Below are 18,188 nucleotides of genomic sequence, written 5' to 3' on the forward strand. Positions count from 1 at the left end.
CCCCACCCTCTATCCCCACCTCGCATCAGTCTTTGGCTACTGCTAGTCACCATCTAGCTCCTGCTCCCTGGGGCGGATTGCAGTATAATCGCCACTCATCATCGGCAAGGAGGTTCTGGACCTGCGGCTTCTGCCTACCCTTGGGCTGCCCTCTGCAACCCCAGTACCCTTTTCCTAGGCCTTCATCAAAGCGTGCAGCCTGGGGGGTTTCTCAAGCCGGTCTTCCCAGCTCCTCTGGCCTTTCCCCAGCCCAGCCCAGCCCTGCTCTGCGTGCCCTGCTCAGCTCCCAGCAGTCAGGTCCCTCCCTCTCAACATCTAGAGAGAGACTCTGTGTGCTCCTGGCCCACTGCCCTCTTATAAGGGCCAGCTGTGCCATGATTAAGCCAGCTGCGGCCTGATTGGGACGTGGCCCCCAGCTGAGGCTGCTTCTCCCAATCAGCCCCGCTTTTCTTTCCCTACCACAGCCCTCTCCCCAGGCTGTTTTAAGCCTTTGAAGGCAGGAGCAGGTGACCACCCTGCTACAGTGACACACACAGTATGGTCCAGAATGAAAAAGTGGTTGGAAGCCAGGAAACAAAGAATTAAGAAGTCAATTTTCATCGTGGTGAAAGGTTAACAACAATATGGCATCCAGTATTTAATATATTTATTAAAGACCTAGAAAAGGAGGTGAGTAGTGAGGTGGAAAAGTTAGCAGATGATTCAAAGTTATTAAGGATAGTGAAGACCAAGAAGGATTGTAAGGAACTTCAGAGGGATTTAACCAATCACAGAGAAAGGGCAACTGATTGCGTTTATCAAAACTGAACTAAATTGGCTAAGAAATATACATTGTAGAGAAAAAATAATCTTTTTGTGCACCTTACAGGTTCCTGAATTAACCATGGGGCTCATTAAAGGGACCTGAGCAACACTGTATACAGCTCAGTGAAGACCTCAGCTCCATATGCAGCAACAGCAGTGGAAAAAAAGCAAATGAGATGTTAGTCTGTATAAGGAATGGGATGGAGAATAATGAAAATATACCATTATACAAATCATGGTGCAGCCTCATCTGGAATTCTGGTGTGAAAAACTGGTCACCTCATCTGAAAAATATATTATAGAATTAGAGGGTGTTCAGAGTAGACCATCATGAATGATTTGAAGCCTGAAAAACACTCATATAAAGAGAAATAGGAAACGACGGGGATTGTTTAATTTAGAAGGGAGATAAAAAAGACGGGACACAATAAAACTGTATAAAATAACGAATTTTATAGAGAAGGTAGATTAGGAGCTTCTATTCATTCTGCTCATAACACAGTACATGGGGATATTCAGTGACGTTAGAGTGGCAAATTCAAAATTTTAAAGGTAATATTTTTTCATACAACATGTAGTTGGACTGTTGGAGTCTTGTCACAGGATGTTATTGAGACCAGGAATGTAGCAAGATTTAGGAAGGGCTTGGATACGTCTATGGATATGATGAATATTCAGAGTTGTTAATAGTTAATCCCCTTTTGGAAAATATATTAAACCTTACGCTTTAGGGTTTAAACCAAGCTCTGATAAATAGGGGTTAGGACGAGACTCATTGCTGGAGGCAGATTATTCCATATCTGCATACTGCAGGGTTTTTACATCTTCTGTCTGAAGCATCTGGCACTGGGCACTGTCCAGAACACTACACTGATCCAGTGCAGTGCTTCCTATGAAGTTCCTGGGCCAAATAATCTATCCAGGAAAACATTTGACACACATCCAGTCTCTGTTATACTACTGAATCATTACTTCCATGCACATTTCTTGTAGAAAAAAGGTGTTGATTGTTACCTCTTAATGTCTCAATATCCCTATTGAAAAGTTAGCTGCGTGGATGAACTGACCCTGTCCATAGCCTGTGTAGTCATTACATGAATACAGGGTTCCTGTTAGTGTGCATCACAGAGAATGCACAGGAGTCTGACAGAGATTTCCCTGTTTCTAGAATACTGCTAAGCAAACCATGATTACTTGTTCTGAAACACAGTTTGCTACTACTTGTGCCATGGTACCCGCTCCTTACCCCAGTCCACGCTGCTCTGTAGAATGGGTACAGGGCTAAGCCACAGCAGAGACATGTACATACATACCCACACCCCTTATGCATGCTAACTTTCACACAGAAGACTGTCCTTCAGAAATATGCTTCAGATGTGAACATAGGGAATTCTGGCACAAGAATGCACATGTATCCATGTACAGTTGAAAGTGTAGACACACCCTAAAGGTTTATGTCCCCTCCTTTGCCACCCAGTTATCCAAAACTTTATACAATGTAGACTTGCTAAAATATATTGTCCCAGGTCACTTTGTATCTTCTAGTACAATTCTGGAAAAGGCTTATCTGTGAGCCCTCAAGCACTAGTAATTTGAGTGGGTGGGGGGAATACTTTTTTATCAAAATGAGTGAAAGTGTTTGCTTGGATGTGGAGGAAAATTTCGGGGCGGGGGGGGGAATTACTCAGGGATTCTAGGTCAAGAAATTTAATCACCACTGAATGCAGGTGCTAGAATCATTTATACTGGATGTCAGGATTCTGGCTGTCGGATGGAGTATAACTGTACATCAGTGAAATTCTAATTTAATATTTTAGGTATTTTGCCATGCTCTGTGACTTCATTTTATATTACGTAACATTCTAATTTCCTCCTTCCGTGATCTCTTGCTTTTGTAGTATTTAAAAAAAAAGTGATTGAAGTTGTATTTAACATTTTTTGCCACACTGTATTTATTTCAAAGTGATTTCTTGCATTTTTAACATTCTCCTTTTGCAGTTTCTGAATTCTCGATAGTGTTCTTTGTATGTTTTATGGCTATCATTTATCATAAAAAGGAACCTGTGGTCTCGGTGCTACAAAGGTTCCTATCAACTGCCATACCAAGAAGACCACAACATTAAGTCACACCACAGTGATAACTTCTCCCTCGCCCATTTTGCTGTGGGGAGCAATGTGGGGATGTTTGGCCAATTCATCAAGTTTTGAAAAAGCCAGTCAATGAGGTGAGAAATTTAAATTGGAAGAGGATGATTACAATAAGAGGTATATTTTCTGGAAGTGGCCAAATTACATTTTTAATTATGGTTCCTGGATGGGAGCAGCAAGCAAGGTTAGGGCCATAAACCACTGTTTAATTACAGAAGAACTTGTACTGCCATCAGTAGGAGTTTTCACAAAGAACATGAAAAAACTGTTATCCTCTTTTAGGTCACAATTTTCATAAAATTGGAACCTAAAGTTATAAGATCCTAAATCCACATATACACACTTTCCCTGTGTTTCAAAAATGATGAGTGACCAATAGTTCTTCGAGTGCTGTTCCTGTGGGTGCTCCACTACCGGTGACAGTGCGTCCCGGCACCGTTGATCGGAGATCTTCGGTAGCAGTGCTTGGTCGGGACGCACGTGCTCAGGTGATATCTCGCGTCAGCGTTCAGGTCTGCCTGAGCACGCACGTCCCCAACCGCCCTCAGTTCCTTCTTAACCATCCTCGGCTGAAGACGAGACTTGGGGCAGTGCTTATCTCTTCCCTCGTTACTGTAGGAAATAAGTAAAGAAAAATAGAAATAGTTAGCTAGCCATTTCCCAGGTCTCCCTTTCCTTTAGTTTTGAGGGACAATATAGCATGTATGTTTTACATTAACAGGCAGGGAGGAGCACGATCTCACTCCCTATGCACGATCTCACTCCCTATGCGGATGAAGAAGCCGACTATGGAATTGGTGCATACAACATCACATAGAAATCACCACTTCTGACCTGCCTGGGTGTCACAACACTACCGCTGACACTCAGCAGACACTTCTCCGAGGAACATGAATGGGAATTACATCCGATGATACTTCGACTCTTCTCCCACTGGGGTACTCCATTGATAGACCTATTTGCCACACCTGAAAACCGTAAATGCCATCTGTTTTGCTAAAGAGCGGGACTCGGAAATGCATCTCTAGGGGATGTGTTCCTCATTCCTTGGAACAACTCCCTCTTGTATGCTTTTCCACCAATTCCACTGATACACAGGGTTCTACGCAAGATCACAGAGGACAAGGCCCGGGTCATACTTATTGCCCCAGCTTGTCCCAGACAGACAGACATGGTATCCTTACCTGCTGTGCATGTCCATCTGTCCTCCCCGGACTCTCCCCGACAGACCAGATCTCCTCTCCCAGAATTGCTGTCAGCTTCTTCATCCGCAGCTCCGGAAACTCCATTTGATGACATGGTTCCTTCATGGTTTCAATCCCACGAATTAGCTTGCTCAGAACAGGTCCAACATGTCTTCCTGCACAGTAGAAGGGACTCCACTCGTAAGACTTACCTGCAAAAGTGGAAACGCTTCTCCATCTGGTGCTTCCACAGACACCTGACACCACAGACTACAACCCTCCCTGACATCTTAGACTATCTTTTCGAACTAAAACAGGACGGGCTTTCACTCAGTTCTATCAGAGTACACCTCATGGCCCTTACCACCTTCCATGATGCTCTGGACGGCTATTGACTTTTCGCCCACCCAACCATGAAACTCATCCTCACAGGCCTGCAAAATCTCTACCCTGAGATTCATTCACCAGTAGCCTCCTGGAGTCTCAACCTAGTTCTCTGCACTCTTATGAAACCCCCTTTGGAGCCCCTGGCCACCTCATCCCTGCCCCACATGTCCACAAAAGTGACTTTCTTGGTTGCCATAACGTCATCGAGAAGGGTTGGTGAAATAAGCGCCCTGATGGCCTACCCTCCCTACACCATTTTCTCGAAAGACAAGGTTACTATGCGACCCCACCCCAAATTCCTTCCCAAGGTGGTGTCTACCTTCCACCTTTAAGCAGCTAATACACTTACGTGTATTCCATCCCGAGCCTCACTCAACTCCATGGGAAATGGCATTACATACCCTCGACGTCCAATGGGCTCTTGCATTCTATCTTGACAGAACTAAACCATTTCGTAAATCCCCTAGATTATTTGTTTCTACTACCGAGAGATCAAAGGGTGAGGCTGTCTCTAAGCAAAGACTATCCAAGTGGATCTCTGACGGCATCAGGTCCTGCTACTGGACCCAGAATGTTCAACCACCAGAGAGTGTTAGGAGTCATTCTACTAGAGTAATGTCAATATCCATTGCCTTCCTCTACAATGTACATGTTATAGACATATGCAGAGCGGCCAAGTGGACATCTGACCACACATTTGCCAAACATTATGCTATCACACGGGATACCACGGCAGACACCACAGTCGGCCATATGGTACTGTCTACCGTTGTTCCTCACGCAACCCCAAAATCCCACCAACCATCATGCGTACTGCTTCACATTCACTTGAAGTTAAGCACCCACAGGGACAGCACTCAAAGAAGACGAGAAAGTTACTCACCTTGCAGTACCTGAGGTTCTTCGAGATGTGTCCCCCTGTGGGTGCTCCACTACCCACCCTCCTCTCCTCTACTTTGGAGTACTAATCAGACAACTCTACGGTAGAGAAGGAACTGAGGGGGGTGCGGGACGCATGTGCTCAGGCAGACCCTAACGACGCCATGAGACAGCAGCTGAGCACGTGCATCCCAACCAGTCACTGCTACTGAAGATCTCCGATCAACAGCGCCGGGACACACCATTACTGGGAGTGGAGCACCCACGGGGGACACATCTCGAAGAACCTCAGTTACTGCAAGGTGAGTAACTTTCTCTTCTCATTGAAGTATTATTTCACACTATTTATTGCTGCATGATCTGTGCCATTATGAAATTTGGTGCTACAGCCCAAACAGTCAGAAATTAGAGGTTGAGGTCTGCTTGTATGCATATGAACATCTGGATAGCCAGAGATCCAAACCATTTTTTCCACCCTTACTAAACATATTTCTATACTTTCTCATGTATAAAGTTGGTTTCCTACTGGCTATTGTTTTAGCTAGAAGAATCAGCTAGCTAGGAACTTCATTCATCTAACTACCATAATTATGGTCTTTTCAGGACAAGATAGTACTGAAAAAAACAATGGGTTTTGCTACTAAGCAGGACACTGCCTTTTCATTTTCTTTTGTAGTTTCTTTTTGTTCCTGACAGCCTAATACCAAATGGAAAGGCAACTCCACATGCTGGTCATAAGAAGGGTTTAAAATTTTACTTTAATAAACCCAGTGCCTAAGGATTTCAGATACTCTAATATATAATGATCCTAAGAAGGCCCTCAATGAATCGAAAACTGCAATTTGCATATAGAGATAATTGTATATCAGATACAGTTGTCGTGCTTGTAACAAATCACCACCTTGGTATATGACCTCATTCAACAAAGATGACTTCCCTCACTATTTAGTAATGGCAAAAAATTTGGATTTTTTCATTTAAGAATCTGTTTTGATTACGAATTTATCTTTCTGCTTTTACTTTCTAGTAGTGTCATCCCAGCTGGTGATTGTCATATAGGAGAGAGGAAATGTTTCTTTCTTGTAATTTTGGTTTCCCATAATAGAGACATCCGCCAGTTTGGATTAAGCAACTGCATAAAAATAAACAATCAAAACCTTTGCTTTATTAATTAAACTAAATAGGAATTATTTTGCAGAAGCTCAATGGCTTGCATTATGGTGGAGGCCAGTCTAGATGATCACAATGGTTCCTTCTGGCCTTAGACTCTACAAATCTGTAAAGAATCCTCATTTTATAGTTGTTAGAAGTTTTAATTGGTTAGGTTTGGGCAGGTTTCTGAGTATGTGCCATTAACAGTAATAGTTTATTAAACAAATTTGGACTGTTTCTCCTGAGGGTTTGTAGCGTGCAATAGGGAGAGACTACCCAGCTTACCTGTCTCCTTGGGTGGGCCAAATCTGGTATGATCTCCAGGTTGGTGGCTAACTCTTTTATGAGAAACCACAAAAGTTTTCTCTGTCACTCTTTTAGGTTGTGATCCTTCAATACTTGTCTTGCAACTGACTGCAGTAAGAGCAGGATTGGATTCATCATCCTCAGAAACAGAATTCAATTGTATGATAAACTGCCTATAAATCTGTATATAATTATTCATTTGTATTTAATTAGTGATGGCCTCGGGTTAATATGTTTGCCAACATGATACAATAATAAACATGTAATTGTACAATAAAATTGATATTTCCATTATAGCTCATTAAAATTGTTATATGTTTTGTAATGTAATAGAAAATGCAATTACTAAAACATTACCATATTATGTATATTATGGGCTGAGTTTTCAAAAGTGAAAATTGATTTGTGGAGACTTCATTTTTGATACACCTAAAAGGGGTCTGATTTTCAAAGCGCAGGTACACCCAACATTTTCTGATAATTGGGTCCATTTAAGTTGGACACTCAAATAGAGCCACCTAAAGTTATTAGTCACTCTTGAAAATTGTACAAAATATCTCAAGAATATCAGTGTTTTCTGCTCTAGAATTTCAGTACATTTACAAATGAACATATTTTTACAATATATTGTTAAGGATGTTTTTGGAAACACCTCCAGCATTAAAACATGAATGGAAACTATCCGACCACATATGATGAATATGAATAGCAGGTACCTGTTCTCTTTTCCACAGCAGAGGAAAAGAGTTGTAAATAATATTCGGAGTGAAGAAAACCTTACTATGAGAGTGGTCCCTCAAAAAAGACAGCATTCTGTGGATATAGGTCACAAGATTTTACATACTGCACTTCATGTCTATATTGTCATGCTCTTTTACACAAGCATCTTGTATAAAATTCAAGGAAATGGCGTCTTGAAGAGACTTTACTCCATATATGTTTGTTGTATTGCATACAACCTAGATCATGCTAAAGAAAGAAATACAAAAACTCCTTTAAAATAGATTGAATCACCTTCCATTTTGTTACATCTGTGAACCCCTCTACTCCAGTATTCTGTTTAGGTGGTTAGATGTGTTCCAACATCATAGTATCTGAGTGCCCCACAAACATTAATGAATTTATCTTGAGAACACCCCTATGACAATGGGAAGTATTCTCTCCATTTTACCAATGGGGAACTGTGGCATTGAGACATTAAGGGTAGGATTTTCTAAAAACTCAAAGGTTTCAGAGTGGGTAGCTGTGTTAGTCTGTATCAGCAAAAACAACGAGGAGTCCTTGTAGCACCTTAGAGACTAACAAAGTTATTTGGTTGTAAGCTTTCATGGGCTAAAACCCACTTCATCAGATGCATGGTGTGGAAAATACAGTAGGCAAGTATAAATACACAGCACATGAAAAGATGGGAGTTGCCTTACCAAGTGGAGGGTGAGTGCTAACGAGCCAATTCAATTAAGGTGGAAGTGGGCTATTCTCAACAGTTGACAAGAAGGGGTGAATACCAAGGGAGGGGGGAAAAATCACTTTTGTAATGCTAATGAGGCCAATGTAATCAACCTGGCCCATTTCAAACAGTTGACGAAAAGGTCTGAGTTTCAGCAGGAGGAAATTTAATTTTGTAGTGACCCAGCCACTCCCAGTCTTTATTCAGGCCTAATTTGATGGTGTCCAGTTTGCAAATTAATTCCAGTTCTGTAGCTTCTAGTTGGAGTCTATCTTTGAAGTTTTTTTGTTGAAGAATTGCCACTTTTAAGTCTGTTATTGAGTGTCCGGGGAGACTGAAGTGCTCTCCTACTGGTTTTTGAATGTTCTAATTCTTGATATCTGATTTGTGTCCATTTATTCATTTGTGTAGAGACTGTCCAGTTTGGCCAATGTACATGGCAGAGGGGCATTGCTGCCACACGATAGCATATATCACATTGATAGATGTGCAGGTGAATGAGCCGCTGATGGTGTGGCTGATGTGGTTGGGTCCTATGATGGTGTCCCTTGAATAGATATGCGGATAGAGTTGGCAAAGGGGTTTGTTGCAAGGATTTGTTCCTGGGTTAGTGTTTTTGTTGTGTGGTGTGTAGTTGCTGGTGAGTATTTGCTTCAAGTTGCGGGGCTCTCTGTAAGGGAGGACTGGCCTGTCTCCCAAGGTCTGTGAGAGTGAGGGATCGTCTTTCAGTATAGGTTGTAGATCCTTGATGATGCGCTGGAGAGGTTTTAGTTGGGGCTGGAAGTGATGACTAGTGGCATTCTGTTACTTTCTTTGTTGGGCCTGTTCCGTAGTAGGTGACTTCTGGGTACCCTTCTGGCTCTGTCAATCTGTTTCTTCACTTCACCAGGTGGGTATTGTAGTTTTAAGAATGCTATTAGAGATCTTTTAGGTGTTTGTCTCTGTCTGAGGGATTGGCTGTAGACCATGGATCGTGTGATGTGGTCTGGAGGAAAGTTGGAGGCATGTAGGTAAGTATAGCAGTCAGTAGGTTTCCAGTATAGGGTGGTGTTTATGTGACCATCGCTTACTTGCACTGTAGTGTCCAGGAAGTGGATCTCTTGTGTGGACTCGTCCAGGCTGAGATTAATTGTGGGGTGGAAATTGTTGAAATCCTGGTGGAATTCCTCAAGCGCCTCCTTCCCATGGGTCCAGATGATGAAGATGTCATCAATGTAGCATAAGTAGAGTAAGGGCGTGCAACAGTGGTGAGACTCACCCCTGTGGTGCCTCCTGCTGGTCGTCTCGGGAATTAGCTCTCCAGCTCTGGATCGTCCTCTTCAGGCCTATGTCTCACTACTGCTGGGACCCCATGTCCCTCCTGGACCCCAGTGCCCTTTTCCACTGGGTTTCTGCCCCTTGCAGTACCCCTGCAGTCTTGGTGGGTCTCCCCTCCCCGGGAAACCCCACTGCCCCCCATCCCCACCTTGCCTCAGTCTTGGCTACTGCCAGTCATCTAGCCCCCGTTCACTGATGCGGACTGCAGTATAATTGCCACTCATCACCGGCAAGGAGGGCTTGGACCTGCTGCCTCTGCGTACCCTTGGACTGCCCCCTGAAACCCCAGCACCTGTTTGGCCTAACGCTAGGTCTTCAGCCTGCCGGGTTCCAGGTCAGAGCTCCCCAGCTCCTCTGGCTTTCCCCCACCCCTGCTCCACCTCAGGTACCTTGGTACGCTCCCCAGCAGCCAGGTCCCTCCCTCTCCAAAGGCTAGAGAGAGAGTGTCTGTCTGCTCCTAGCCCGCTGCCCTCTTACAAGGGCCAGCTGGGCCCTGATTGGGGCGTGGCCACAGTTGAGGCTGCTTCCTCAATCAGCCTGGGAGCTGCTTGCCCCCAGCCACAACGCTCTCCTGTTAGGAGACAAGAGCCGAGGAAGCATTGTTCTAAGTCAGCCATAAAAATGTTGGTATACTGTGGGGCAATGCAGGTACCCATAGCAGTCCCACTGACTTGAAGGTATAAATTGTCAAAGTGATTTTGGAGTACTAATCCAATTGAAAGCAATGGTACTGGTGCCCCTTACTCACTTAGATGCTTTTGAAAATTCCATCCTAAGTAACTTGGCTAAGGTCACACAGAAAATATTTGGAATAACTGGAGTTGAACACAGACCTCCAAAGTACCTTAACTACACATTCATTTTCCTTAGTTCATCATTCTGTAACATTTCTTTTCATTTGTCTTGGGGTGGGGGGAGGGGGATGACCACACTTGTAATAAGTCACAGGTCATTTTTTTAAAATTATACAACCAATTAAATCTGTGTCCCCATTCCCCTCACTAAATCAATGACTGTGATATCCCAAATCCACAGTAGGAAAACTCCATGAGTTCACGCTTGTGGAGTTTCCAAGGTATCAGCAAACAGAGAAGGTCAAAGTTTTTCTCACCAATCCTGCAGATGTCCCATGGAGAGCTTTGGTACTAGAAGAAAAACAGTGAACAATATATTCAAGATATAGTCCTGACTATGCAACTCCCAGGACAATAACTGGGAGTTATGGTTGAGAATGTATTATCCTTTTATAACACTAATATAATGTTATATTAGAGTGGGGTGGGAGGGAGAAACTAAATGCGAGAAACTGAGGGAATTTGAACTTAAGATTCCTGCACAAACTTGGGTAAGGTTCCAACACAAACCTTGACTGTAACTCCATGTACCCACCTATCCTTTGTGCCTCAGGTTTATCTCATATAGTTTCACATTCTGTGATGTTTCAATCCTTTTGTTTTCCCCTTTATGCCCTTGGCTTTTTAATCTCGCCGGGTCTGAAGAAGCAGTGTTGAGCTTCGTAGATTCCAAGGGTCAGAAAGGATCATAGAGATCATATAGTATGATCTCCTTTATAACACCAGCCATAGAACTGCCCCAAAATAATTCCTGGAACATATCTCTTAAACAAATATAAAATCTTAATTTAAAAAGTGTCTGTGATGGAGAATCCACCACAGCCCTTGGTAAGTTGTTCTAATGGTTAATTACACTTCCTGTTAAAAATTTGTGCCTTATTTCCAATCTGAATGTGTCTATCTTCAACTTCCAGCCAAAGGATCATGTTATACTTTTCTTTGATAAACTGAAGAGCCCATTATTCAATATTTGTTCCCCATATAGGTACCTGTAGCCTGTAATAATGTCACCCTTTAGTCTTTCTTTTGTTAAGCTATTTTAATTAAAGATGACACTACCACTGCATACTCCATGAAAAGTGTGTATGTAGACATTGAATAATAAGTGAGAGAAAGTCAAAGGCTTTTGGAGGAGGATGGACAGTTGGTATAACAAATTTCAGGGTTCAGTCTGAGAGGAACCATTCTATTTAAGGGCATTTCTGCCCTCAAGATAGATTCTGAATAGCTTAGTGATCAGTGGTATCAAATGCCAGCTAGAGGTCCAGGAGAACGAGTGTTAATGTCTCAATGGACATCAAGAAATAATCCATCATAACAACTGGTGGTGTCTTTCCATGTCCAATCTTGTAGCCTGAGAGAGATTCAGTAGCCTTCAAGACTGGTTTTTCCATGGAAAAACCAATTGTGTGCATTATTATGTCTAATTCCTTGGTGCTAAATTACCTCATTTCTCATGTAAAACTAGGAGTGCTTAACACTATGTTATTTGGTATCTGAGGGTTTAAGGAAAGATTTATTCAGTTTATAATGTATTTGTTTTAAAAAGCTGATCTGAAGGTACCACTGCATTGATTTTGATTGGTACATCCATGTATCATAGTATGTCATGGTCTTTCTGTGGCTAAGTGGAAAAATAAGCTTTCTCAAACTGTTTACCATGGAAAATGGTAAGCTTTGGATTTTAAAATATATTTAATTGCTTGGAGGGTGGCATGTATAATAAAAAGGCTATTTTTTGTGGGGAAATGTAACTAATTGTAGGTTTATCCTCAATTATATCAAAATAAACATTGCTAAAAATTTTAACAACATTCTCTGGAGTATCTTCTGTGTTGATGGACTGTAAAAGCATTTTCAGTTTATGCTTATGCACTTCTTTCTTTATTTCTAGATCGAGGCCAAGTATAATATTACCCAATATGAGAATATTTTTTCTCTCTGCATGATTTTGGAACAGCTTCTTCAGAAGGGGACAGGAGAAGGTAACATTTCAAGCTCAGACTATGATGGAGAAGAAAAAAGCAAATTTCTGCAGAACCTTGATCAAATTATTCTCCATCTTGCTGATGAATTCCCATTGTTTTCTGTTTATATGTGGAGACTGGGTGCTCTTTTGAACTCATCTCAAATGCAAATTGTTTAAAACAGCCAGGCTTCTTTTTAGCAGTATATTCATTACAGCTGTGGAAAAACCAGAGCATGAAAATGGTCACTATTGAAAGACTTTCAATGATTATACTAAACAACAATATCTAAGATAATGTGGTTGTTTTTCCATTCTTCATATAGAAAAGAGTGATATCTTGAATGCCCCTGTGTGTAGTAACTGTGGGTAAATGTTGGGTTTTATTATGGAAACTCCTGTGTATTACATTGTCTACATGAATGGAATTTGAGCAGCAAAGTCCTTTTATGTGATATTTAGAATAAGTAAGTAAAATGAACTTTTAGATTAAGTCCAAGATTTAAAAAAATTTAATGCTCCAGTTAGGCTCATGAATCCATATTTAGGCACATAAATAAGTGGCATGACTTTCAAAAGCGCTGCTCATCCAGCAGTTTCTGTATGTTTCAGTAGGAGCTATTGAATACTCAGCACTTTTGACAATCAGATCATTTATTTAGGTGCCTAAATATGGACTCACAAGCCTAACTGTAGGCATCCATGTTTTTATTTTATTACTGTTTTAAATCTTGGCCAATATGTTAAGGTTAAATTGTGTATAGCGAAGATTTCAATGCTGTGGTGCAAATACAGATATATATTCATATGCAGAAGCCTTGTTATTTTCAGAAAAAATAATTTTAGCTAAGTACCGCTATACTATACATGATGCCTACTACCATTCTCTTAGGTCAGTTGTAGTCTCTGACTTAACCAAAATATTTCTTTTATGTCTGATTTAACCAATGTTTGATTTACGTCTATTTTTATCCTTTTCTCATTTTCACCAAACATTGCATATACACTAATAGTACGTGCATAAACACTGAGCCAAATTACCTCTGAAGTAACTCAACTGATGTTAGCAGAGTTGCACCTGTATTAATTTAGCTCATTTTGTAATTGCTTGAACCTAAAAATCCTAAGGTAAGACAGATAAAATTCCATTTAAATGTTCATACATTATATCTAATTTTTGGATTTTCATTTCTTTATACAGGATTTACATAACTATTTACCTACTTTAATAGGAATCTTCTTAAACATGAAAACTTTAAAATATGGGCCCAATAGTTATTCCAGTGATCCATAATTTTTGATATATTTGGAGGGTAATTACTAAAATGTATTACAATTTTCTCAGGGAGATCAAACAATATTAATATCATTGTGAGTTCTATTAGTGAGATTCACTTATAAATTACATATTTTTAATATTTGTACAGTTTCTTCCCATCACCAAGTTTGCTTCATATCGATTTTAATCTGTTTTTATCTGTTACTAAAATTCAGTGAAACACATCTTCAGTAACATTGGAAAGATGTTTGTATTAAATGGTAATACATATTATTTTAATGATCATAACTGTATTTTCTATATTGCTAAAATATATTAGTATTATGTTGCAACAGAACAACACTGCTGTTATATAGGTATAACTGGGCCATTAAGGAAATTGTTTTGTAATTTCTGTTTTACCACTCTGTAGTATTATGTTCGAGTTATTAAACTTGGGTTTTGGTTATAGCATGGGGTACCATTTTTTCATGTTTTATATTAATAAATTTCAACAAAACTCCATTTGATGTATAAATCAGATGAACTACTATTCCTGAATAGCCACATCAGAAAATCAGCTAATTCCACCCATACTGACAAGTTACAGATATAAAATTTAGTAGATATTTACTTAAGCTTGTCAACCACTTGTCCACTAGCATGGTAACTTTTTGGGGGGTTGCTTTTGGATTGTTGTTTTTTTTCTTTTCTTGGTCAACGCTTCTACTTACTGTGTTGGAGGAGAAAGGTAAAAGTGACTTTGACACACAGGGTGGTGGAAAAAGAGGCGAGATACACAAAGTGAACAAAACTAAGAACATAAGAACAGCCATACTGGGTCAGACCAAAGGTCCATCTAGCCCAATATCCTGTCTTCCAACAGTGGCCAATGCCAGGTGCCCCAGAGGGAATGAACAGAACAGGTAATCATCAAGTGATCCATCCTCTGTCGCCCATTCCCAGCTTCTGGCAAACAGAGGCTAGGGACATCATCCCTGCCCATCCTAGCTAATAGCCATTGATGGACCTATCCTCCATGAATTTGTCTAGTTCTTTTTTGATCCCTGTTATAGTCTTGGCCTTCACAACATCCTCTGGCAAGGAGTTCCACAGGTTGACTGTGTGTTATATGAAAAAAATACTTCCTTTTTGTTTGTTTTAAACCCGATGCCTATTAATTTCATTTGGTGACCCTTAGTTCTCATGTTATGAGAAGGAGTAGATAACATTTTCTTATTTGCTTTCTCCACACTAGTCATGATTTTATAGACCTCTATCATATCCCCCTTAGTCGTCTCTTTTCCAAGCTGAAAAGTCCCAGTCTTATTAATCTCTCCTCATATGGCAGCAATTCCACACCCCTAATAATTTTTGTTGCCCTTTTCTAAACCTTTTCCAATTCCAATATATCTTTTTGAGGTGGGGCAACCACATCTGCATACAGTATTCAAGATGTGGGCATAACATAGGTTTATATAGAGGCAATATGATATTTTCTGTCCTATTATCTATCCGTTTCTTAATGATTCCCAACATTCTGTTTGCTTTTTTGACTGCCGCTGCACATTTAGTGGATGTTTTCAGAAAACTATCCACAGTGACTCTAAGATCTCTTTCTTGAGTGATAGCAGCTAATTTAGACCCCATCATTTGACATGTATAGTTTAGTTTTCCAATGTGCATTATTTTGCATTTATCAACACTGAATTTCATCTGTCATTTTGTTGCCCAGTCACCCAGTTTTGTGAGATCCTTGTGTAGCTCTTCGCAATCTGCTTGGGATTCAACAAAGCAAAAGGGAGTTGGTATAAACTTTTTAAAGATCTCCACTCCCCCCATGAGCAGAAAAGAAAGAATAAATTGCTAAAAAATCACACCCAATAATTGATCAGTTTTCTCAAGAAATAGTATTTTCCTCAAAATGCTTTTGCTTCAGTGAAAAAATGGGGACAATTTAAGAAAATTAGAGTTTTAAAAATGGCAAAATGCAAGTCATCTCAGTACTCCAAGCTGTAATTGAGAGAGAGTGTGCAGATTCAGCAGTTGGGCAACTACCAGTTCAAGATGCTACCTTTCACTCCACTTACTGAGTGTTTGTAAAAAATGCCATTAGCTGCATCTTGTCTCACAAAGGACAGGATACATATTTTCTCCTTCCAGTCGCATATAAGACAGAGGAGATGGAAGCAATTTTCTATTGCTGCCCTGTGTAGCCACTGACCTGTTCTATCTGCTGTTGCATGCCCACCGAGCCAAGAGACTAAAGAGGTTGTACTGGGAAGGAGCTTTGATCCCTGTTTTCCTTTCCATCACTAGGGAATAATCCCATACACCTGCCATGATACAATCTTTCCTCCCCCTTCTCCCCCCCCCCTGCACATTAGGGGAGTTCACCAGCCAGGTTTGACCTACCCAGCTCAAGAACCAAAGTGCACTCATTCCCCAAACAGCACTGTCTACCTGACAATCCACCCCCCAGCCAGAGCCTGGATGGCAAAATTTTGAAGTTGATGGGTTATGAATAGGTTGAGTGTGAATTTGTTTTCTGGGGAGTGGGAATTACTATGGAATTGATGGATTTTTACAGCAGTAGGAGTGTTGAGTTGATGGATATTTGGGAGTGGGGAAAGGTATTTCAACTAGGGTCTGTCACATATGTCACCACTTGAGGCAGAACTTTATTTTTTGTTGTTAGGGAGTCCTTTGTTAAAAACTTGTGGTAGCACATCACTGATCTCTAGCTATGTCTTCACTATTAGGTTTCAGAGTAACAGCCGTGTTAGTCTGTATTCGCAAAAAGAAAAGGAGTACTTGTGGCACCTTAGAGACTAACCAATTTATTTGAGCATGAGCTTTCGTGAGCTACAGCTCACTTCATCGGATGCATACCGTGGAAACTGTAGCAGACTTTATATATACACAGAGAATATGAAACAATACCTCCTCCCACCCCACTGTCCTGCTGGTAATAGCTTATCTAAAGTGATCATCAGGTGGGCCATTTCCCGCACAAATCCAGGTTTTCTCACCCTCCACCCCCCCACACAAATTCACTCTCCTGCTGGTGCTAGCCCATCCAAAGTGACAACTCTTTACATAATCAAGTCGGGCTATTTCCTGCACAAATCCAGGTTTTCTCACATCCCCCCCACCCCCATACACACACAAACTCACTCTCCTGCTGGTAATAGCTCATCTAAACTGACCACTCTCCAAGTTTAAATCCAAGTTAAACCAGAACATCTGGGGGGGGGGGTAGAAAAAAACAAGAGGAAACAGGCTACCTTGCATAATGACTTAGCCACTCCCAGTCTCTATTTAAGCCTAAATTAATAGTATCCAATTTGCAAATGAATTCCAATTCAGCAGTTTCTCGCTGGAGTCTGGATTTGAAGTTTTTTTGTTTTAAGATAGCGACCTTCATGTCTGTGATTGCGTGACCAGAGAGATTGAAGTGTTCTCCGACTGGTTTATGAATGTTATAATTCTTGACATCTGATTTGTGTCCATTTATTCTTTTACGTAGAGACTGTCCAGTTTGACCAATGTACATGGCAGAGGGGCATTGCTGGCACATGATGGCATATATCACATTGGTGGATGTGCAGGTGAACGAGCCTCTGATAGTGTGGCTGATGTTATTAGGCCCTGTGATGGTGTCCCCTGAATAGATATGTGGGCACAATTGGCAACGGGCTTTGTTGCAAGGATAAGTTCCTGGGTTAGTGGTTCTGTTGTGTGGTATGTGGTTGTTGGTGAGTATTTGCTTCAGGTTGCGGGGCTGTCTGTAGGCAAGGACTGGCCTGTCTCCCAAGACTTGTGAGAGACCCCCCCCAGATGTTCTGGTTTAACTTGGATTTAAACTTGGAGAGTGGTCAGTTTAGATGAGCTATTACCAGCAGGAGAGTGAGTTTGTGTGTGTATGGGGGTGGGGGGGATGTGAGAAAACCTGGATTTGTGCAGGAAATAGCCCGACTTGATTATGTAAAGAGTTGTCACTTTGGATGGGCTAGCACCAGCAGGAGAGTGAATTTGTGTGGGGGGGTGGAGGGTGAGAAAACCTGGATTTGTGCGGGAAATGGCCCACCTGATGATCACTTTAGATAAGCTATTACCAGCAGGACAGTGGGGTGGGAGGAGGTATTGTTTCATATTCTCTGTGTATATATAAAGTCTGCTACAGTTTCCACGGTATGCATCTGATGAAGTGAGCTGTAGCTCACGAAAGCTCATGCTCAAATAAATTGGTTAGTCTCTAAGGTGCCACAAGTACTCCTTTTCTTTTCACTATTAGGGTTACTAGCTGTCTCCTTTGCCTGGAAAAGAGGCATTTCTTCTTGCCTGATAATTTTTCTTCTATAAAAAAAGCACATGGGTGCCTGTGATGGGGCATAAATCCCACATTGGTGCTGAGTTACCAGGAGCCTTAGAGGACAATTAACCCACCTCCTGGCACCTAGAGGGGTATTAAGCCGGTCAGTTA

The 18,188-nt window shown here is 41.3% G+C and overlaps 1 protein-coding gene across 2 annotated transcripts in view; it reads left to right on the plus strand.

Annotated features, from left to right (window-relative positions):
- MEI4 (meiotic double-stranded break formation protein 4) overlaps positions 1 to 14,142 on the plus strand; it is a 133,310-nt gene extending 119,168 nt beyond the window's left edge. For both annotated transcript variants that reach the window (XM_075126537.1, XM_075126538.1), the window contains one exon: positions 12,373 to 14,142. In XM_075126537.1, the coding sequence (XP_074982638.1) occupies positions 12,373 to 12,624 (252 nt within the window). In that variant the 3' untranslated portion in view covers positions 12,625 to 14,142. The remainder of the gene's footprint in view (positions 1 to 12,372) is intronic.
- Positions 14,143 to 18,188: the final 4,046 nt, after the last annotated feature.

Source organism: Caretta caretta, chromosome 3 (genome assembly GCF_965140235.1).
Source record: "Caretta caretta isolate rCarCar2 chromosome 3, rCarCar1.hap1, whole genome shotgun sequence".
NCBI lineage: Eukaryota > Metazoa > Chordata > Testudines > Cheloniidae > Caretta > Caretta caretta.